At 47.9% G+C, this 22,708-nt stretch overlaps 1 protein-coding gene across 2 annotated transcripts in view; it reads right to left on the bottom strand.

Moving 5' to 3' along the window:
* Positions 1–22,430, bottom strand: part of Asap2 (ArfGAP with SH3 domain, ankyrin repeat and PH domain 2) — a 162,168-nt gene extending 139,738 nt beyond the window's left edge. Inside the window, 1 exon segment of one of the 2 annotated variants that reach the window (NM_001108704.3) lies at positions 22,009–22,430. In NM_001108704.3, coding sequence (NP_001102174.2) covers positions 22,009–22,134 — 126 coding nt within the window. In that variant the 5' untranslated portion in view covers positions 22,135–22,430. 2 annotated transcript variants of the gene reach the window in all.
* Positions 22,431–22,708: the final 278 nt, after the last annotated feature.

Here is a 22,708-nt window from a genome sequence, read left to right as displayed (position 1 = left end):
CATCTCCACTCCCAGCAGCAGCAGAGCCCTGATAACACATGTGGACACAGCTCTCTCCCTCCAGCGCTCCCTTAGGAGACCGGTCTCCCAGTCACCACTTGAGAACAGCCGTGAGCTTGCCCTCTAGGGAGGGAGAGCTTGGAGGGCTGCAGGTTCCAACTCCACCCCAGGTCCTAAGCTCAGCCCAGAGTTCCTGACACGCCTCTATATGGTAAACATTCTGGCCGTGTTGGTGCTGGCCTATGACAGTCTGCACATGTCCCCATCACTGGTCCTTTGGATCTCCTGCCAGACCCTGTCCATTCTCACAGGTTGTTACAATGAAAGTCTTGTTGTCATAGCAACTGCCCCTGTGGTCTGTCATCATCGGTTTATGTGTCTGTTTATTCTCAAAGTGACCTCGCAGAAATCCTGGCCTCTACTCACATTTAGTAAATGGTTCCATGCCTGGAAAGGACAGACGGGCTGCCAGTGAAGGACTGGGAGACAAACATGACCGTCCCTTTTGCAAGAATTATGAAGCTGTTCTCAACCAGTGTCTCTCTTACCCTCCTTGCTCCTGCTACAACAATCCATCTCTTCTCCAACATACAGCCTTGGGATATGGAACGTGTCCCTTCCTAGAAATAGGTACAGTCCACATGTGGCTTCCAGTGGTTTTATGTGCAGGTGAGTCAGGACTGCCTAACATGTTATCATCTTTGCTGCGCCTGTTACACAGCCTCAGGCTCCTACTGGAGACCAGGCATTCCCAGCCAGCAATGCTAATTCCACCTTGCTCTAGACTCATGGGACCTCTCCCGCTGAGCTAGGTACACATCTCCTATACGCTTCAGACTCCCCTGCTGCCCAGCTTAGTACGAGTTTTGCTGGGTACATGCTCAGACAATAGAGCTCTCGGGGAGTGTGAGCAGTATCAACGAGACCGATACTTGCCCTGTGGAGGTCACTGAGTACAGTCTTGACCCAGTGGCCAGTTCCCAGAACAAGAGTGAAGCACACATCCTAGAAGCCACATAGAACCAACCCTCCAGCATACACTGCTCGCCTACAGTGTCTCCAAATCTTCTGGGTTCTGTCTCTGCTCGTGAACTGAAGAGGGTGGGCGGGGCACATTGCCTTCCTCCCATAGTGCTGCCTTCCCCTCTCTGCGCCACACCCCTACTATTTTTGCAAGGCTCCTAGGTCCTGTGAAGACCATCAGAGTCTTCTGAGGGGAGCCAAGCACCACTCAATCACAGATACTGACTGGCCCTACCCTACAGCCACAGTGTCTCCGACAACGGCCTTCTGACTGCAGGAATATTTACAGGAAACAGGACTCCCAACACACCTGAATGCTGAGGTGGATAAAGCTGAAATTTCATTTATGTTGCAGAATGTCATTGTCAACCAAGCAGCATAAATTTGCATATATTCTATGCCAACAGAAAGAATTTGCGTTGGAATGGCCCAAGGCATGCATATACACACACGCACCTACACACACACACACACACACACACACACACACACACACACACACACAGAGAGAGAGAAATGCTGTTGCCTGAGTCTGAGAAGTTCAGTGTCCCAAGGGCAGTACTGTTCTCACCTCTGTGAGAGTCAGAAGGGAAGAGACCATTCTGTCTACCTCAACACACGAAGGGTGCTGTTGTGCTCTGCAAACCAAAGCAGATATTCCTGCTACCAGCCTCAAATAGATTCACTCCTTCATCAACCACCCAACTCAATCCTCTCCTCAGAAAGGGCAGAGACCACGTATGAGAACATAGCAAACAGCTGAGAACGTGAGTGAAAAGTAGTGGACGGCATCACTGTAGCCTCTAAGACTGGGTACCACTTGGCTCTCATCCCAAATCCCTTTCTCTTCTCAAGAATAACACTGAGTGAGTGGGCAGGAAGCAAAAGACAGAAATACACATTGAATGGGACTGAATACCCACTACGACAGATGACATGAGCATATTGTTAACGCTGAGGGAGGATGAGGGGCTCTCGGGATGCTGCGTTCCCATAACAAACAATTCAAGATTAGAACTTCCTTGGGGTTGTGTGGCTAAGCATGCCTTATCAAATACTCACCACACACTGCCCCTTACACAAAGACGTTAGCATTCCTAATGCCTCGCATTAAAAGATTCGCCCCATTGCCTTTAGGTTGTAATTACTCTTCTGCTCATAACGCTGTACCGTCTGCTCTCCCCAGTCTACAGCAATTATCTGGGTATTATGAATAAGCAGCACCTCTTCCCAGAACAGCTAATACAGCCGGTATTAATAGTAACCAGCACTAACAATCAGTGCACACTGCACATGAAATCCCTCCTCAGAGGCCGGACAGAGACATGTGCACACAAGGAAGATCCAGGCGCCCACACACTGACTTGGTAGTAACGCTTTTGTGATTTTTGTTCTTGTTGTTTTTATGCTTTCTGGGTTTGTTGCTTTGTTATTTTGCTCTGTAGAATAAGCTGAACTGAAATTCAGCCTCCTGTATTACCTCTCAGAAAACTTAGTAATTACAAGTGTATGAGCCTGTAAAGTGTGTGTGTGTGTGTGTGTGTGTGTGTGTGTGTGTACAAGTGCACTGGCTAACTCTACAAAGTCATTACTGAGGAGTCTCAGACCCTCAGCTGGTTCTGGAAAACAATGCGGCCACTCAGTGGACAAGGCTCACGATAAGGTCCCAGTTCCAGACCCTGGGACATCTCTGACTCCGTATCTTACTTTACGAATCATGAAAGACCATCAGGGGCATCTATCTGTCTGTAAAGCTTGCAAAGGGTTTATTCTATCCAGACAGTGTTTTGAAAATAACTGAGTCCAAGTAAAAGCAAGAGCTTACTTTACAAAGAAAAGAAAAATGAGCTCACAGGGTCAGGAGTCTGCAGCAGGTTTCAGGAACTAAGAACAAATGCAGGAAGCGGGCTGCAGCGTCAGTGGTGTGGGTACCGTTCTGTAGGAGGACAGCCCTCAGGGATCCCCAGGGGGGGCCAACAATGCTTAGTGGGCAGCACTACTGGACACGGTGGCACTTCCCCCTAAAACATCTACCCTTACAGCTGGGGGCCGACGGGGACAACAAGGGTCACACACCCTAAAAATGCAGGCTATTAGACATGGAAACTGCTCAGAAACAGTACAAATATCTCAGACACAAGAAGACTGGGGATGCTGGGAGGAAAATGAAGGGATTCAGACTCACTAGAGGGTGTGGTCAGAGCACCGCTCCCCTATCCTAGCTGACAAGCATCCCTCTCCCCTTGCTCAGTTGACCATAGTCCTGTCTCCATTCCCCTGGCAAGCCGACATGGGGAACCCTAATCCCCACACAGCAGGAAGGGGGTACTGGCTTAAGACACCTCTGCCACCACCACTGAGTATCCAAGGACTGCTTTTCCCTGGTGAGAGCTGGGGTAGCGCACGCATACAGTGATGCGAAAGATGATCTGAGCCAAGCCTATGGCCTACTAGCACTTTCCCTGGATGGGTTATCTTCCCAAGCACCCTATGGCCAACTCCCTGAGTCTTCTACTCATAAATAGCCCCGGGTCCAGACAGGAAGAAGTGACAAGGAGTGGTCATGGGTGACAGCAAGGGATAAACTTTGGGCAGAGGCCAGCATCCAGCCCAACAACTCCACTCTTATCTTTTCGATAAGCCCTGTGGCAGTGGTAGGGAGCTGAACTTGTCAGAACGCAGATTCCCTAGGCTTGGAAGGTGCATTTGAAGTCACTGCCCAAGAGACTCAGGTCAAGAAACAGGCACGTGGAATTTGTGGGGGAAAAGAACTGAAAACAAAACAAAGCAAAACAAAAACTTGCAGACTGGTCCCTACTGTGGCCCCAAGGGAAAACCCTGCTCCCCACTATACAACAGGCTTCATATAAATAAATGATTGATAAATGGTTTTTAAACAGGTTCCTAGAGTGTAGGGACGGGATGGTATTTTAATATTCTTACTACCATCACTGACCTCTAGTATACAGCCTTAATCTGTGTATATACAGTCAGCTGAGCGTAACCAAGCTTCCTTCTCAGCTCATCTCCAATGCAAGGGATCAGAAAGACACTTCTGGGTGCATGGAGGAAAGCAAGCCCTGCTTCAAGGACCTTTCCCCTGAAATGTGCTTCATTCTCATATTCTCTCTCTCTCTCTCTCTCTCTCTCTCTCTCTCTCTCTCTCTCTCCCTCCCTCCCTCCCTCCCTCCCTCCCTCCTTCCTTCCTCCCTCCCCCGCTCTCTGGTAGACCACTGCTTTTCCTGGAAGGCAGGAGCTCTGGGCATCTGAGACCTCTACAAAGCCACAATGAAGGAGAGAGAAAAAGGCCCGAACAAGCCAACCACAGCCCAACACCCCAGAGACGCGTGATAGGCCTGACAGTGAATGCGTAAGTGACATAGACCTTCCTCGGCTCAGGCCCCTCATCCACCTTACAATGGCTAAGGTCTCTTACAAGACTCCCTGCCTCTGGCCTATCTCCCCCTCTCCATCCTCAACTGCATGCTCTTCCCACAAACTCCTGAATCCATTTCCAAAGGTCAGGCTCGGCCCTCCATAACCCAGCTCTGACCCACTTGTCCCCAGGCTCGCGTACGATCTTAAGAGGTAAAATCAGAAACGAAGAGGCAGAGGACAAAAGCACTTGTGTCCGTTGATGTAAATCTCCAAGGGAAGACACGGCTGCTTCTGTTAGCAGTCAAACACCTGGTCACTGTAGCAGGCAGGCATTTAAAGAGAGTGACATGGACCACTGCAAGGACATACAGAAAACAAGCTGCAGGATGTAGCCTAGATGTCCCAAGCCAGTCTGCGTGAGACCTCAACTCAAGCTAAGTAGACATCTCCTCCTCTGAGATTCCAACGCTATAAGGGAGAGAAGCCAGGACACACTCCCAGCCTGGAGAAGCACCCGGAGCTGTGTGGGTACTACATACACCTCACAGTACTCTGTGATTCTGAGTACAGACATTTTAGGTCAGTCTCCATGATGGAAACTTGCATGGATGACAGCAAAGAGACTGATGGGTGGATGGACAAAAAAAGCTACCCAAATACATCAAAGAATGACCACCTTAAGGATTCAGAGAAGAGCCAGGTGACGGTGGCACATGCCTTTAGTCCCTGAGTTTGAGGCCAGCATAGTCTATCTTGAGAGAGCCAGGGCTAACTAGAGAAACCCCATCTCAAAAACCAAATAGGAAGGAAGGAAGGAAGGAAGGAAGGAAGGAAGGAAGGAAGGAAGGAAAAGGAAAGAAAGAAAAGAGAAGAGAAGAAAACGGTTCTAATAGATGTTGAGGATTAAGGAAGAATTACAGGAAGAGGATCAATATTTTTCAGTGAAGAAATTAGGTATTAATTGAAGTACTATAGGGAGCAGGGACTTCAATAATTCTTGAGACACTTTCTTATTTCCTGTTTCCAAATGTGCCATGACAACCTTGATTACAGTGACTACAAGCCTTTTAAGAGGGACTGCCTGGATACCCAACACACATCCCTGAGCCACAGGCTGGACACCATTAAAAGTACTCTCTACCCTGGGCATGAGAACAGAGACAGAAGCACACACTGCACACACATTCCCTCATAGGAAGAGTTTCCTCTCCTCATACTTGACACAGGCATCCATGGGCCAAAGCCTATCCCCACATCACAGAAACGCATGTCTGTATTATTCCACCATTGACCAAATGTCACCCTCAAAGAGACACTGAAAGCGCCTTGGAGTCAACACCGCAGGAAGGAGCTGTTCACAAAGATAAATTTTCCCAGCGAACATGAGTTCATAAATTACACAGCAAAAATGTATAGCTGATTTTCATGGCAACTTTCCTTGAGGGATTACACAGTCCTCAGGCCACTGAGGCAGACTTTCCCTGCTTTGGACTCAGTTTCTGTTGTTTTAGTTTGGGGAGCGAGAACTGCTTTGAAGAATTAGGGCCCAACACCAGGGCTTCGTCCGCATCAGGCAAGCTGCCTTATTGTGTCTGGTCTCGGGTCATCTTAATGAGAATCTGCACACATCAGGGGATGCTAGCTGGGGCTGAATGAGACCTTCCTTGGGATCTGTGGAGTGGGGAGTAATCCCGCCCTTCTGGTCTAATCCTCATTTCTCCTCCCCGCTGGCCTCTGCTAAGGGAGCACAGGGACCCTGCGACTCCCAGATTGCTGTATCTCCTCTCTCGTTCACCCTCCAGACTCTCATGCATGTGTGCCCCATGGTTGACAGCTTACAGTACATTTTCCTTTGGAAAAACAGTTAACAAATGTCTGAAATATTCATTCATCTGCTGGCACTGCTACTCCATAATTCAGCCCCAAATCTAACAGGCTGTCAGCTACACACTGAGTACAGCAGTCCTTGCTGTGTCTGAGGCAGAAATTAAACTCGAGATGAGGCAGGCCTTACCGGCTAGTGTACCGATGCACGAAGGATCCGAGAAGGGCTCATAAATTGAAAGAGCAAATGAAACGGGGGCCTTAAGGGATTTTATATTAGTGACAACTAAAGCCATCTTGTCCTAGGATCAATCAAGCCCTCTCTTACTTTGACCATAAAGAAATTGTGCACTCAGAAAATTAAGCTCCAAGATGACTATCAAAGACAATAAATCATTTGAAAAGATAGAGCAATATGCCTCAGCTCTGGAAGTCTGTAAGGGAAAGGAGGAAGAGGAGGAGGAAGAGAAGGAAGAGGAGGAGGAGGAAGAGGAGGAGGAGGAGGAAGAGGAAGGGGAGGAGGAAGAAGAGGAGGAGGAAGAGGAGGAAGAGGAAGAGGATGGGGAGGAAGAAGAGGAGGAGGAAGAGGAAGAGGAGGAAGAGGAGGTGGAGGAAGAGGAGGGGGAGGAAGAGGAGGAGGAGGAAGAGGAAGAGGAGGAAGAAGAGGAAGAGGAGGGGGGAGGAGGAGGAGGAACAGTAGGAAAGGAAACCCATGTTCCCCGTCATCGCTCAGGGAGTGGAGAGATGCAGGGGTCTGCTGCTAGAAATCCCAGACTACCGTTTGATCCCAGACTCCCATAGGGTAGTCAACACAGGTCCGGGGAAACTACAAATACACCAGGAAACAGGTTCCTAAGCATCCTGAAGGGAGAATCAGTACACAGTCACTGGCTGAGGCAAACAAAAGCTACAGGCTCTGATAACCTGACCGGGCCATTCTTTTCCAAAAAGGAACAAATGGGAGAGCAGCACACAGTGTGACAAGGACCAGCAACCTCGACCTCAGTGAAGAAGAGCGGCTGCCCTGGGAGAACAAGTCAAAGAGATGCTCCTGGAAAGACCTTGCAGGACAGACCCATTACCAAGTGGGGGGGGGGGGGATGCGGAATTGGATGTTGCAGAGAGCACATGGCCCTGGTTCCCATTGAACCAGAAACCGGGTGACTCGCAAACACCTCGGCCAAATGAGGTATCCTAGGAATCAGACAGAGCCCTCCCTGCCATTTTCTCTTGCAACCAAACTCCAGGCCTCTGAGTCTTCCACTTTTTCAGTACACAGGCAAACCAAATGAGAGGGAAGATGAATCCAATTACATAGAAGCGGTTTCAGCCACATATAAAAAAATAGTTATTTTAATATTAAAGCCAGGGCTGGAAAGATGCCTCCATCGGTAGAGGTGCCCGCAGCCATGCCTGATCACCTCAGCTCGATCCCCACATGATGAAGGTGAAAACAGACTTGTTTTGGAAAAGACTTTCTCTACACAGCCTTGGCTCTCCTGGAACTCACTCTGTAGACCAGCCTGGCCTCAAACTCACAGAGATCCACCTGCCTCTGCCTCCCAGGTACCTCCTTGAGAGGTTCAGCCAGCAAGTGACCAATACAGATGTGAGTCAGCCATCAAACTGAGCTCAGGGACGACCCTGGTGGGGGAGCTGGCAGAAGGACTGGAGGAACTGAGGGGATTGCAACCCCATAGGAAGAATAACACAGGCTGGCCTGACCACCCAGTTCTCTCAGGGACTGGACCACCAACCAAGGAGTGTACAGGGAGGGCTCCAGGGCTCCAGATAGGTATGCAGCAGAGGATGGCCTTGCCTGACAGCAATGGAAGGGTAGGCCCTTGGTCTGTGGAGATTTGATGCCCCAGTGTAGGGGGATGCTGGAGTGGTGGGAGAGGGTGGGGCAGCACCCTCATAGAGGCAAAAGGGAGGAAGGAGAGGGAGATTGTGGGGCGGGGGGCTTGTGGAGGGATAACCAGGAAGTTGGATATCATTTGAGATGTAAAATGAATGGAATGACTAATTAAAAAAAAAGTGTCCACCACCACATCAGGCACAAGAACAGACGTCTTAAAATCGCCCTATTACCTCTACACGTATGCATGAGATGTGCACCATGATGCATGTGTGCACATATACAATGATTAAGTCAGCTTTCAAAATATATCTAAGGGGTTGGGGATTTGGCTCAGTGGTAGAGCACTTGCCTAGCAAGCGCAAGGCCCTGGGTTCGGTCCCCAGCTCCGAAAAAAAAGAAAAAAAAATATATCTAAGTCAACCATTCAGAAAATTACTATTCTGAAAACCAGAAGATATTTTTAAACGACTAAGACTTGATCCAACAATTAGGCAAGAAAAAGAAATAAAGCAGCCAGCTCACCTTACAACTGTATCTAAGATGCCATTACAGAAAATCCTAAGACTATTCACACAGCACAAGAACCAGTAAATAAATCCATCAAGGTACGACTTATATATAGTATGCAGACATCAACTGTATGTCTATACACAGATGACAATCTAGAAATGAAGTTAAAACAATTCCATTCACAGTAGCATCCAGAAGAATAAAATATTTAAGAACAAATTGAGACGAAATGATGCAAGGACGCATAATACAGAAAAAAAAACAACAACCATAAAACATTGTTAAATTAATTAAAAAACTCCAATGGGAAAACATCCCAAGTACAGAGATAAAGAGATACAGAGCTGGTTTACTGGTGTCTATACTCCTCCAACTGATCTATGGAGTCCATATAACTGCCCAAGAGTCTTAGCCGGCTTATTCGCAGATGTTGAACATGATCCCACCGAACTCCCAGGGATCCAGAAAGATCTTAGAGAGGAGCAGTTGAGATCCATACATCCTCGTTTGAGCACTAGCCTGTGTGCTACACAGAGAGGGCAATGGGATGGAGGGAGAGTCCACAGATGCTCATCCGAGGTTTAAATGTATGTCTCAGGCACGCCCTAGTTTGCTTCTTATTACCGTGATATACACAAGGACCAAAGGCGACTTCATCTTCCAGCTCACAGTCCATCTCCAAGGGAAAACAAGGCAGGAACCTGGGGACTGGAACTGACGCAGAGACTCTGGAAGAACCCAGCTTACGGGCTTGCTGTCTGTGGCTCTCTTATCTAGCCCAGGACCACCTAGGCACAGTCCTGCTGCAGTGGGCTGCGCCTTCCCACATCAGCCACTAATGAGGAATATGCCCCACAGTCTTTCTTACAGGTCATTCCGATATAGGCAATTCTTCCATTGAGGTTCCCTCTTCGCAGATAACCCTGGACTGTGTCGAGTTAACCACACACAGAGTGTGCGTGGCTCTTACAGAGAACTCGGTTCCCAAATCAGGCAGCTGTAAGCTGTAACCCCTAATCCAGGGGCTCTGATGCACTCTTCTGAGATCCAGGCACTGCATTCATATATACACGGTCGCACATACATATGTGCATAATTAAATATTTTATTTAAAAAATTCAAATGTTTTGTTTCTAAAAATACCATGACATGAATGAAATGACAATCCAAAAATGGGAGCATTTGCAGGGCAGAAATTACTGTCTAGACGTGTGTGTACAACTCAATAATAAAAAGGCAAGCCAATATAAAAATGAGCAAAGAATTTGAAAAGTTAGACCTCCAAAAATAATATATACAAACAGCCACAGGCACGTTAAACATGGCTTGACATCATTAGCCACCTATCCATCAAGGAAATGCAAATCAAATAAACTCACAGTGAGATACAACTTCACACTCGTGAGAAAGGACATAATCAAAAAGGACAGACGATAATTAGCGCTGACAAGGATGTGGGGAAATTGGAACGCTTACACATGGCTGGAGGGAATACAAAATGATATATCCATGTTAAAGTCTGGCAGTTCCTCATTCCTCAAAAACTTCAATACAGAGTCACCCTGACTTAGCCATTCAGCTCCAAGAGAAGTGAGAATAGATGCCCACACAAAAGCTTGCAAAAAAAAAATTAGTACATCATTCATAATATCTAAAAAGCAGAAATAAGTGTGTTGCAACACACAATGGAATACTATGCAGCCATTAAAAGGGGCAAAGCGCTGCTTCCTGACACAACATGAATGAACCTCTCGAACATCAGTTATGCAAATGAAGAAAACACAAGAAGCCATAAAAGAGGGGTTGGGGATTTAGCTCAGTGGTAGAGCACTTGCCTAGCAAGCTCAAGGCCCTGGGTTCGGTCCCCAGCTCCGGAAAAAAAAAAAAAGAAAAAAGAAAAAGAAGCCATAAAAGGTCTGACCCCATATATGAGATGCCTACAGTTAGGAAATCCAGAGGCCAAAAGCAGATCAACAAAGGCCCAGGGTGAGGGGGAAAGGAGAGGACGGAGAGACTGATAACAGGTGTGATGTTTCCTATTTGAAAAAAAAAAAAGCTCTAGGATTGAACAATGGGGGTGACTAGACTCTGGGGATGTACTAAAACTCACAGAATTGGCTACTTTAAAGCAATGCTTCTCAACCTGCGGGTCTCAACCCCTTTTGGCAAACCTCTATCTCCAAAAAATTTTTTTAAATATTTATTTATTATGCATACATCATACAGCTTACTGCCTGCATGTGTGCCTGTGGGACAGAGGATGACCCCAGATCCCATTACAGATGGTTGTGAGCCACCGTGTGGTTGCCGGGAATTGAACTCAGGACCTTTGGAAGAGCAGTCAGTGCTCTTAACCGCTGAGCCATCTCTCCAGCCCTCCAAAATTTTTATATTATAATTCGTAACAGTAGCAAAATTACAGTTATGAAGTAGCAATGGAAACAATTTTATGGTCGGGGGGGGTCCACACAACATGAAGAACTGTGTTAAAGGTCGCAGCATCAGTAAGGTTGAGAACCAGTACTTTACAAGGACGGGGGTGATAATGAGAGGGAAACAAAGCCTTTCTCTGTAGACATAGCTGGCCTGGAACTCACTCACTAAGAGACAAGACTGACCTCAAACTTGAAGTGTCCACCCAGCCTCGGTAACAGGATTCTACGCACTACCATGCCTGAACAATTTTATGATACACGTGTCGTGTTTTAACTCTTCTTAAAGCAAAAATATAAAGTACCACAATCTTAATGTAAATAATTAAACTTGGAGATAGACGGTTAAAGTCCTCCCCTGTCCTTTCAGGACTACAGAGTAGCTGTTTCTTGCTGATATTCACTCCTCTCTTAATTCATTACTGTGACACAGACAACTACGGGGATTTCAGGCTGGAGAGGGTGGCCAAAGAGCAGCTAAACCCCTCATGTCAGAGGGTAGACTTCCTGGGAGGAATTCAAAGTCACACAGTAAAACAGAGGCCTGGACAAAACTGGACCCCAGCCCTCCCAACTCCGTGGCTACTAATATCATCCCACCACAACACAAACAGCCAGGAACCATGAAGACGGGTGCTACGTGCGACATCATAAAACTCTCCTTCATAAAACCTCAATATACGGAGTCAGAGGGCTGGACAGATGGCTCAGAGGTTAAGAGCAGTTGCAGCTCTTGCAGAGAAACTGTGTGTGGTTCCCAGGACCCACATGGGGACTCCTAACCACCTACAAACCCCAGTTCCACATCTAATGCCCATTTCGGCCTCCTCAGGTTCCTCAAGCACATGATGCACAGCTACCCACTCAGGTTCACACAGACACATGATGAGTAAACAAATAAACAAATAAATAACTTTAGAAAGAAAGCCAATATCCACACAACATTCAGTAGCCCACATTCGTGACCACAAAACCTTGTGATCATTAACACAACCTGCCTTTTGTCAGAGAGATGTAGAACAAAGCAGAACCAAGAGAGCAATGCTTCTGGTCCATGACTGTAAAATAAAAGACCACAGGCAACACGGCCCTGCTTGTCCCAAATTTCAGCCAGCAGTGAACCCAACAGAACTCCAGATCATTGACAACTGTCATGGTGGCTGCACAAGTATCTGGATATTTGGGGAGACACTTTACAGTGGGGAACAGAGGAGGCCAAGCTTGACCTGTACATCCCCGAGACATCCTTCAGGGTCACCTCACCACGCACAGATCCGCTGGCCTGGAAGGCACACTCAGTCTGTTCACTCTGAGGCCTTTATATACACAACCCAGATTGTTTCCTGGAACCCACAGCCCTAAGAGACCAGGTATTATTCGACAGCTCACTGGGTGGCAGTGAAGGCTTCTCTGTAAACTCCTCTAGACCTCGGTTGGCAGAATGTTTGCTTGACACGTGCTGTAACTGCAGCCTTCAAAGATGGAGGCAGTGGCTGGAGGACCAGAAATCCAAGGTCATTTTTCGCATATAGAGTTCAAGGCCACCCTGAGATACAAGAGACCCTGCCTCAGAAATAAACAAGGGGGGAAAAAGGGCCTCTAAAAGGGTCTCTAATGCTAAGTGCCTCCCCAGGGGTTAGCACTTAATAGCTCTCAACACTTAATGTGTCAATCCAGGCTCCTCTAACTTGACAACAATGGAGGCTGGCGGGCATTGGCCTGAGACTCAATGGACACTGACTTGCTTTGAGGAAGCCCACCTCTGTACAGTGAAAGGACATTAAAGAACCAACAAGGGCTTAGCCCTGATCCTCCTGTGGTCAGGATCCCTGTTCTGTCCACGGTCAAAACCCAGAGTCACATGACTCCACCGTGCCTCAATTTCTTTAACTATGAAAGAGAAATACGACCTCTTTCAAAAAGGAATAATCTTAAATAAACCCACTTAATGTTTTCTTGCTTTTCGAATATTTTTCTTTATTTCTTGAAATTCTAATATAATCTCATCATTTCTACCCTCCAAACCATCCCACATATCCCTACTTGCTGTCTCGCAAATTCATAACCTCCCTTTTCATTGTTATTGTATACATATGTGTATATTCCTAAACACATAAACACAACCTGCTCAATCTGTACAATGTTATTTATATGTATTTATATGTATGTTATTTATATGTATTTATATGTATGTATTTATATGTATTTATATGTATGTTATTTATATGTATTTATATGTATGTTATTTATATGTATTTATATGTATGTTATTTATATGTATTTATATGTGTGTTATTTATATGTATTTATATGTATGTTATTTATATGTATTTATATGTATGTTATTTATATGTATTTATATGTATGTTATTTATATGTATTTATATGTATGTTATTTATATGTATTTATATGTATGTTATTTATATGTATGGCTTCCATGCTGACCATTTGGTATTACGTAACCAACTGGCATAAGCACATTTCTTAACAGAGAATTAAAGCCCATAAGAATACTGGTTATTGTCATTGTCTTAAACAAAAACAAAACACAAGATTCCTTCTGAGAAATTAGGGAGAGGGGGCCCTAAAGTCTTGCTGACTTGTTAATTCTATGTCAAGGGAGCCCAGCGTTTGAAGACAATGTCTTCACCAACCACCTGATGTTATTGGCAAAGGCATCACCGGCATCCAGTAGAAAGATGACATCATTAAAAACGCCCTTGGCAGAGCAGCCTCCTGCCAGAGTGTGAGCAATGGCTGGCCACCGTCTCTGCAGAACTGGCCTAGTCAGGACAGAAAAAGAAAAGAGTTTCTCCAGGGAGGAAACAGAGCAGCCCCAGGGATCTACCGGAGTTTCCACTCAAGAAAAGCACCAGAGCCCACTCACTAAAAGCAGCAGCAAGAGAGATGGCCTTGACCCAAAGGCATCAGTGCAGGAAGAGTTTGCTTAGGCACCAGCTCTACAGAACAGGTAGGTGGCTGCAGAAACAGCAGACACTGATGCCAAATGCTTGATCTGAGTTCTGGGGAGATGACCCAGTGGATAAAGCGCTTGTCATGCGAAGGTGAGGACAGGGTTCAGATCCCAGAATCCATATAACTGTTGGGCGGACATGGCAGCCAGCCTGTAATCCAGGGGTTGGGAGGTAGAAATGGGAGACCCCAGGAACAAGTTAGCCTAGCCTGTATCTATGAGCTCTAAATTCTATTATGATCTCTTCCTCAATTAACAAGGTAGAACATGGTCAAAGGAGACTCCTGATGTCAACCTCAGGCCTCTACACACACAAGAGGACACATATGTATAGGGAGGGGAAAAAAAAATCTGGGTCCAAATCCTGGCTCCAACTCAGTCCAGCTCTGTGAAGTTGATAAGGTGATCCATCTTCTCTACGGCCTCAGTAACGACCACACTATATTGAGGGATGTCTGGTACTCGATAGTGCCCAACAAATACAGGAAGACAGGAGGGAAAACGCAACATCCAGCATGCTCTGCTGCAGCTGTGAGCTCGTATGTAATCTCACTGGAAGAACGATGTCGGTCAAGGCTCCCTTGATCCCTTGGGTGGAAGGTGCCTGGGAAGCTACTATCATTTCCCAGTGAAGTTCCTCTTACACCAAGGCCAGCATAAAATAACATGTTAGACAAACAAGGACAGTACAAACAGCAGAGACGGCCTGCAGAGGCCATCGGGTTCTGATCCTAACTACTAGACTCTGAGGTACAACTGCAGGCCTGCTAAATTCAGAAGCACACTACAGAGCAAGAGAAATTGCCCAAGACCTCACCATGGAGCAGCGAGGGTTATCCTGGTGACACCAAAGGTTGGCAGCTCCCACACCCCTAGGGCTCTGCTAAACACCTGCGGCACCTCACTAGGTAACACTGGCTCCTCGTAGGACTGTTCTCAGCCAGATTCCTAGGCCCAGTTCACGACACCGACGATACGGTCTGGTTTATAGAGTTTGCAAAGAACCAGTCATCCAAAGACAAATTCGAGACATCGTCCCATCAAACCTGCAAACTTTAGTCTGATTTTAAGGGATCCATATATTACTTGGATGAGAGGGGGAAAAAAATGCATGTGTGCACACATCATTAGCGTCTAACTGAAATCCAGCCTTTCCTCAACTGTGAATGAAAGCAACACATCCCATTTAGTGTTACTGTTACCCGGGCCTCAGATAAAAGGTGCCACAATCCCACACTGTAATTATTAGCGAGGTCACACCGTATTACTTACATTCACAGTACTCCACAACTGAAGTACTTATTCAGCCCAATAATAAATCCTGACATCATAAAAAAAAAAAAATCACATATCCGTATGCATATTTTTTTAATGCTTTGCAAACTGAATTCGGTATAACTGGTTCCATTTGAAAGCTTAAAGTTTTTATTCTACATTTTAACCTCTCTCTGAAGGGTACCTATAATATTCCCAGAACTCGGAGGCTAAAAGGGAGTACTAAAGGCCAGCCTGGGCTACACGATAAGCCTAAGGAAAGAACAAAAGAAGTTCACGGTCCTTCTAAAAAGAGGTATGCTGTCAAAGAGGTGCACAGCACAGAAGGGAAAAAATGAAAACTTCATACACAACCTGAGGGTCAGTCCTCAACAGACCCGTCCTCTTTCACAGCCTGGACATTTGACAGTGACACTATATGACAGGTACATATGTGTGTGTGTGTGTGTGTGTGTATATATATATATACACACACACACACACATACACACATATACACACACACATATATATATACACATATACATACACATATACATATATATATATATATGGAGAAAAACTCAACCAAATTCCTATGGAAGAACAAACATCATCATAAAAACACAGGCTCAGCATCCCAGTTCCAAGTGGCGGTCCCTTTATCCCACAGCATCACAGACACGCTAAAACCACACAGGCAGAAAAGCAGCAAGCCGTCTACTTTGAAGGTCCAGTCACGGGGTCGAATTAGGGAACCGTGTCTAAGTGAGCTCATCTCATTTCCGTACAGAGAGGAGAATTTGAAGAGCTGGGAAGGGGAGAGTGTGCCAAGGAACCAGTATCACCGGTTAGCAACTGCCCCAGAACACAGTAGCAACAAAGGCCCCCTCAGCCCCCTCCACTCCTTGCTCAGAGTCTGCAGTAAGACTGGTTCCGATACGAGTCCTCCAGCCAGCCAATCTTCACAGTGGGCCTGCTCTCTGCCACTGAGGCACGCTGGACGTGCCAGCTTTACCTTGGTGCTGATGGAAGGCGCATGCTCCAAGTGTCAGGGCATGAACTGTGCTGTTGGCCCCACACCCAGTTCAAAGGACACTTGGCCTTCTGCACTGCTACCACCTCAGCACCCAGATGACTGCAATGAACCCCTATCCCTTGCCGATCTTCCCACTTTTCTCCTAGGCCTAGGAACAACCACTGAAATGTCTTTAAAACGTGAACTAATGGCTGGACAAATGGCTTAGTCTGAGAAAGCTTCCTGCTCTTCCAAGTTTCACTCCCAGCACCCACAACCAGGCAATTCACAGCTGCCTGTAACACCAGCTCCATACACTCTAGTCTCTGGGGGCACCTGCAAGTGCATGCCACACACAGATGCAAATCAATAAAAAAATAAATAAATCCTAAAGAGGAAATCAGACCATGATAGTCTGAGCTCCAAACCCTCTAATAACTCCACTTCGTTCCACAGCAAAAGTGCAAATTCCCTGCCCAAGGTAAAGGCCCAGTGGGATCTGGCCCAAACCCACCCCTTCACATAGGCCCCTCCCCTCTCTCCCTCACCTCTGATCACAGGCCTTCTTTCTGCCCACCCTAATACTCACATCTTGGGCCTTTTCCAGGACTCCTTTATGCCCAGGTAGCCTCTACATTCCTGCTCAAAGGTCACCTCTGCAGAGAGGCCTGTCCTGATTTCAGTTCCCTCCCCTCCAAAACCACATCCTATCCCCAAAATTACACACATATCCTTGACTTATCACTACCTGGCACACAGCATTACATCATCACCTGCCTATCGGTGATTATCAACTAGGGAGGGACCTTTTTAGAAGTCTGGAAGCCTCAGGCCTCCCCCAGATCCTATGAGATCAGAATTGAGGAGAGTGGGACCAGGTTCTTCCAGTCCACAGAAACCCCCTCCCCCAACCAGGCAACTCTAAAGCACAGCCAGGGCTCAGGGCAGCAGCCGAGAACGGTACTTTCAAACCCTGGTGCACACACTGCTCCTGAGAGTGCTGTTGAAATGCAGACTCTGATCCCACAGCTCCGCCCTGGGATCTGAGGCTCCGCCATTCCACACCACACTGACTGGTGCTGTCCGGTGAAGCATTTTTGGAGTTGCAAGGGTCTAAAACAGTGCTTAGCAACAAGACTTCCTGCAACTATGCAGGGCGAAGTGCTGAACCTATATCAGTCAGTAGAGTGGCCACCACTCTGAGACAGTAATATTAGCAAGGAGCTGCCTCCATTCTTGGACTACTATATAGGCCAAAAGCACCAATCCAGGGGTTGCCCCACCATGAAAGGCCTCTATAAAGTCTTGGCCTAAGCAGCCTTTTGCAGCCCAGATGGATATGAAAATCTCACCGAAGGCCTAATTGGTCACCAGATCAAAAGTGAATAAATATTTCCCTAAGGTAGGGACACAGATATGGAAGACTGGATTAAACTACCTTGGAGTCTCTTCTGACAGGCTTCCTCCATTCAAGGCCCTCTCCATCCACACCTGTGACCACATGTAAGCTGTCCCAGTCTTCCTGGTCTCTACATCATCACCATAGATGCTCACAGAGACATGGCCTCATGTCACCTAAGTGCACCCATCTGCCCGGAGAATCGGTTTCTCCCCATAGAACCACAAGTTCTTTCAAAGAGAAGGGATTTCTAATCCCTTCGCCCTAACACACACACAGCAACTGATCCCGGATGAACCACGGTGAGAGCTGGGACGCACGAGGAGTGGTATCATTGTACTTGCACTACCAATCATAAAAGAGAAATTGAATTCAGCCGAGGGGGAACCAATCCCACCCTAGCTGATTCAGAACGTTCCAGATACACCAATTCAGATTTTAGGGTGGCATAAAATGATGGCCTGTTAACCTAATCCCTTCCAAGGACAAAAATACACCGAGAAAGAGGTGGCGTCCTTCTGACCATAGATCCAAACTCTGGAGCTGGTTTACAAACAAGTCACAAAGGACTACGGCTCAGAATCAAAGGCAAGGCCAGTTCCCACTGGCACTGCTGGGCGGAGTCTGGCCCCATGAACAGCACCCCCCCCCCCAATCCCAGGGGAGTCTGCACAGTCCAGATGTTCATTCTCCTTTTACAGTTAGGACAGCAAAGCGATTTCCAAGGTAACCAAGGACAACAGACTAAGAGACTCATGGCTCCGGAAGGAAGAAGATTAAATTTTAATACTTAAGAGTCAGTATCAAATTTATTTTTAAAACTACATCAATGCCAAGTAAGCAAGGCAGAATGGAGCTATGGAGAAGCTCTAACTAACAACACGGATATCCCAAGAATGTACACAATTATTCTCTATTTCGAGACTATTTTAAAGTAACGGGGGGAGGGGAAGCCTCAGTTTTCAGATTTATGCTCCAGATACTTTCCTCCCTTATTTCCAAAAGCACAAAGCTGACGCCAGTGGTGCTCTGCACTTTGCAAGGTCTGCTAAAACCGTGCAAAATAAACACGTCACCCAGAGAGTCCTCACTAAGTGAAAGTTTCAAACCAGCTACACTCAGATTTATCTGTTACCAAGACAGTAAACTCGTTAGAGGGAATGCATGGGGGCTGGGAATACAGCTTAGGGGGTATATGGTGGTTGCTACAAAAGCTTGAGAACCTGAGTGGGGATCCCCAGGACTCAGGTGAAAAATTGATTGAGGGAAACACGGCAATGTCGACCTCTGGCTTCAGTCAGCACAGGAGCCGTCACACGCATGAGCATGGGGAGCGCGCATGCATGGATACACACACACACACACACACACACACACACACACGCCTAGGGAGAGGGACAACGGTTTTCATTTATGTACACGCCTTCAACCATTCATCCAGTTCCTTCTCCCTTGATCCAGTCTCATTCCAGGTCTACATATTAACTACAGTGAAATCTGGTAAAGCAGCCAGCATTTAGTCAGTCAGGTGCCTGTTGGGTACTGTACCAGAACCTTCAGAGATAGACATGATTATCTAGACTGTGGACTGAAAATGGGGGGGAAAAAGAGAGGGAAGGGGGAGAGTCTCGCCCCAATTCATACAACTAGAAAGTGATGGAGCCTGACTTGGGTGGCTGATCTAGCAAGGGGCAGTTTCAAGAACGCACCATCACTAAGCACTGGATAAAGCCATGCAACTTGTGAAAGCATCATCAAGCCAAGTTCAAACTCCGCTGGTTGGATCTATAACCGGAACGAATCCCCTAGCCTCAAATTCCTCATCTACAAATCAGGGATAGAGATTAAACACAGGCCAGGCACTAGCTAACTACTGACATTCTGGCTACAAGTATGCAAACCAAGGAAGCCTATTTCAATCAGAAAATGACCATGGCCAGACATATCCTCCATTGGAAGCAAACAGGTCTGCCCAAGCTAATCAGATATGTTCACTAATTCCATAACTCATTTAAGTAGAAGGCCAGCGACTTATATTTTTTTAGTCGTATTTCTATGAAATGTGAAACTTTTTGTGGGTCACAAAAACCACTCTGATGTCTCATCCCACCATAAAAAAGATGTCTGCTGAAAATCCAAGTATTATGAATATAGTGTGTTATTACAGTAGACAGAGAACAACTTTTCGTACTGGAAGAGAACATTAAATAATCTAAGAGGAGAAAGAAAGCATTATTTTAAGTAATCCACGCTGAGTCCTTTCAACTTTCAAATTAGTTCCAACTCTAAGTTCAGACACGCCATTATCCTACAGTGGAAGCTGGGTTTACTTAAAAATGAGATAAGCCTACAATGATTTCAATTTTCCCCTGTTTCCAACTCAAATCCATTTTCTGCTTAGGAGGCCAAGTGGAGCAAGCCTGCAATTTAACAAAATGACCAAATCCAGTCTCTCTTTAATCTACTCAGTAACTGAGCTCTTGGGTAATCTCCCGCACTGCATGCAAAAGCAGCTTTGGGTTCATCCACTAGAAACTAAAATTAATCAGAGAGAGGCTATGCCAACTTTAATTGCAGCTCCTATTTGTCTGGCTGGCCAACATCTACCAGTATTAATGATACTTAACGGATCCGATACCGTGAGAGAAGCATGGTAACTTCATAAACAAGAGTTTTCTTTTGAGGACATCGCACACAGCGCGCGCCCTTCCCACAGAAGGACTCCTACCTTTTTGAATGCCGTCATTCTTAGAAGCATTAATGATGTATTTTCAGAACACTGTTGACTATTTTCCCAGTGCTTTTCAACTTGGCACTCGTGGGGGGAGGGGCTCCACATGCCTCATCTCCAACCTGCCTTGTCTAAAGGCATCGTTGACATCTAAAGACCATGCTAACAAAAGCAGACTAAGGCAATCTGCACTCACTGAACTCACCACAAAAGACTTCCAAGCAGATCTTTTGGAAGAGGGGTGAGAGAAAAGAAAGGGTGGGGGCCAAAGGGGGACAGCGGATATTAGCTATACTTCCAGTAGCAGGATGCTGATCCCAGTATTTTTCCTTGAGTCTAGTCTGAACTGTGTGTGTCTACAAAGAAACATATTCTACACGAAAGAAAAAATAGTCCAGGCTTTTTTTTTTTCCCCAAACGAAGCTTAATAGCGAATGCTTTGTTCAAGCAAGGGGAAACGATGTAATGACATAGCTTAATTTAAAAGCTCTCTGAAGACCAACCCCTCCCCCTCCCCCAACCTCTGGCACAGGTATTTTAAAATATCTACATCTTACCCTGATCTTAAAATTCTGGCCAAAGGAAATCTACTCATCAGTTCACTTCTGCTACACGTGTGTGTCTCGGACTCCAGCTACCGATTGTGAGTCCAGCTGGATACACAAAGCCTAAGGAGCTGAAAACATGCAACTGTAAATTCTGTTTGGGAGGTAAAGAAAATGATGGAAGTGAGGCTGTCCCAAGCCACGATCAGCCGTGGTCCCTGGACTCACACAGCCTCTTCCAAGCCTGCTTCAATTTTCAAACCAAGCTGTTTCATTCTTGCCATCCCTCTTCCCCGGGATCTGGAGAGCTCGCTGCTTAGCCACTCAATACGATGACTATGCACCTTCAAAACCCTTACTAAAATCAGGCCTTTTTCAGGTTAAGGGCAAAAGAGCTGACCATACTGTCAACAGGCACCACACAGGTAGCTCAGGAGCGGCCAACAAGGGCGTTTTGAACCTCAAAGCGCTGGTTCTCCACATCCCTCCGCAGCGCTGCTCTGCGGCACGCAGTGGGAACTGCCAGGCCTCCCAAGCTGGGATGGGCACCCTTGCCTAAGAAGCTTGGGGGTCCCCTGGATCTGCTCTGCTTGTTGGCTCAGAACGCACAGCTGCCCCCGCCGGGCCACTTCTGGAACAAGTTGGAGAGGTCCGCGCAGGGGGACCCATCACTCCAGGGCCGCAGAGCTCGCAGGGGTCCCGGCTCGCAGCCGCCACGGACTCCGCAGCCGAAGTTGACCTCTCCAAGGATGGGAGCAAAGGACCTGAAACCCTGCGAGTGAAATGGGAGCAGACAGGAGGGTTCGCCAAAAAGGCCCAAGGTGGCCAACCAGCCTCTCCCCAGAGCCACCTCTCAGGGAACAAAGGGCTTCTGTGTCGGGCACTGCTGGCCCGGCCGCGTCCAGCTCTGGGGGACCAGAAACTTTTCCCGGGTATGGGCGCAGGCGGCGGGCACTAGGCATCCGGCACCAGGCGCCGAAGCCTAGCGGGTCCCCAGGGCGCAGCGCGATCCCCACGGCCCTAGCCTCCCGCCCCGCGCAGCCGAGGCTACCACTCACCTCCTCGATGGCCGCCACGGTGTTCCGGCACTGGGCCGTGCGCGTGGTGAAGCTAGAGGCCGTGGGCGCCTTGTAGTCCTCATGGGTCTCGGCCACGAATTCCGACACGGAGATCTGGTCCGGCATCGCCGCGGCGCCGGGGCGCGGACCGCCGCCGCCTCAGTCGCCCAGGGCGCGGGCTCCGACCCCGCCGCCGCCGCCGCTCCGGGCCGCGGACAAAGGGGAGCGCGGGGCGCGGGAGCCGCCGCAGGACGCGGGAGCCACCGCGGGACGCCCGGTGGGAGCAGGGGCGCGCGCAGCCCGCAGCTCTGCCCGCTGTGCTTCAGGAGCCGCCGCCGCCGCGTCCTCTCCGAGCGAGCCCAGACGCGGGCGCGCACAGCCGGCGGGAACTGCCCGCCACCCAGCCGCTGGCCCCAACGCCTCCCGCGGAGAGGGGCGGGTCCCGGCCGGGGAGGGGGCGGTGGCCGGCGGGGCGGGGCGGGGCGCAGGCCGGGCCGCCAATCGGCGCGCTCGCCGCCACCGCGCCGCCGGGAAGCGGAGGCCGCAGGAAGGAGGGCGGTGTGCGCTCCGGGCCGGTCAGCCGCTGCGGGCCGCCGCATTGTGTCTGCCTTCGGGGCGTGCAATGGTTCGAGGGCGCGCCCTATCCTGAGCTGCGGTGCCCGTCCCCCACCCCGCACCCTCCTTGAGCCCTAGCCACATT

The sequence above is a fragment of the Rattus norvegicus genome, chromosome 6 (assembly GCF_021556685.1).
Source record: "Rattus norvegicus strain SHRSP/BbbUtx chromosome 6, alternate assembly SHRSP_T2T, whole genome shotgun sequence".
Lineage (NCBI taxonomy): Eukaryota > Metazoa > Chordata > Mammalia > Rodentia > Muridae > Rattus > Rattus norvegicus.
Note: the sequence above shows the minus strand (reverse complement) of the source record. Positions and strands in the feature narration are given on the sequence as shown.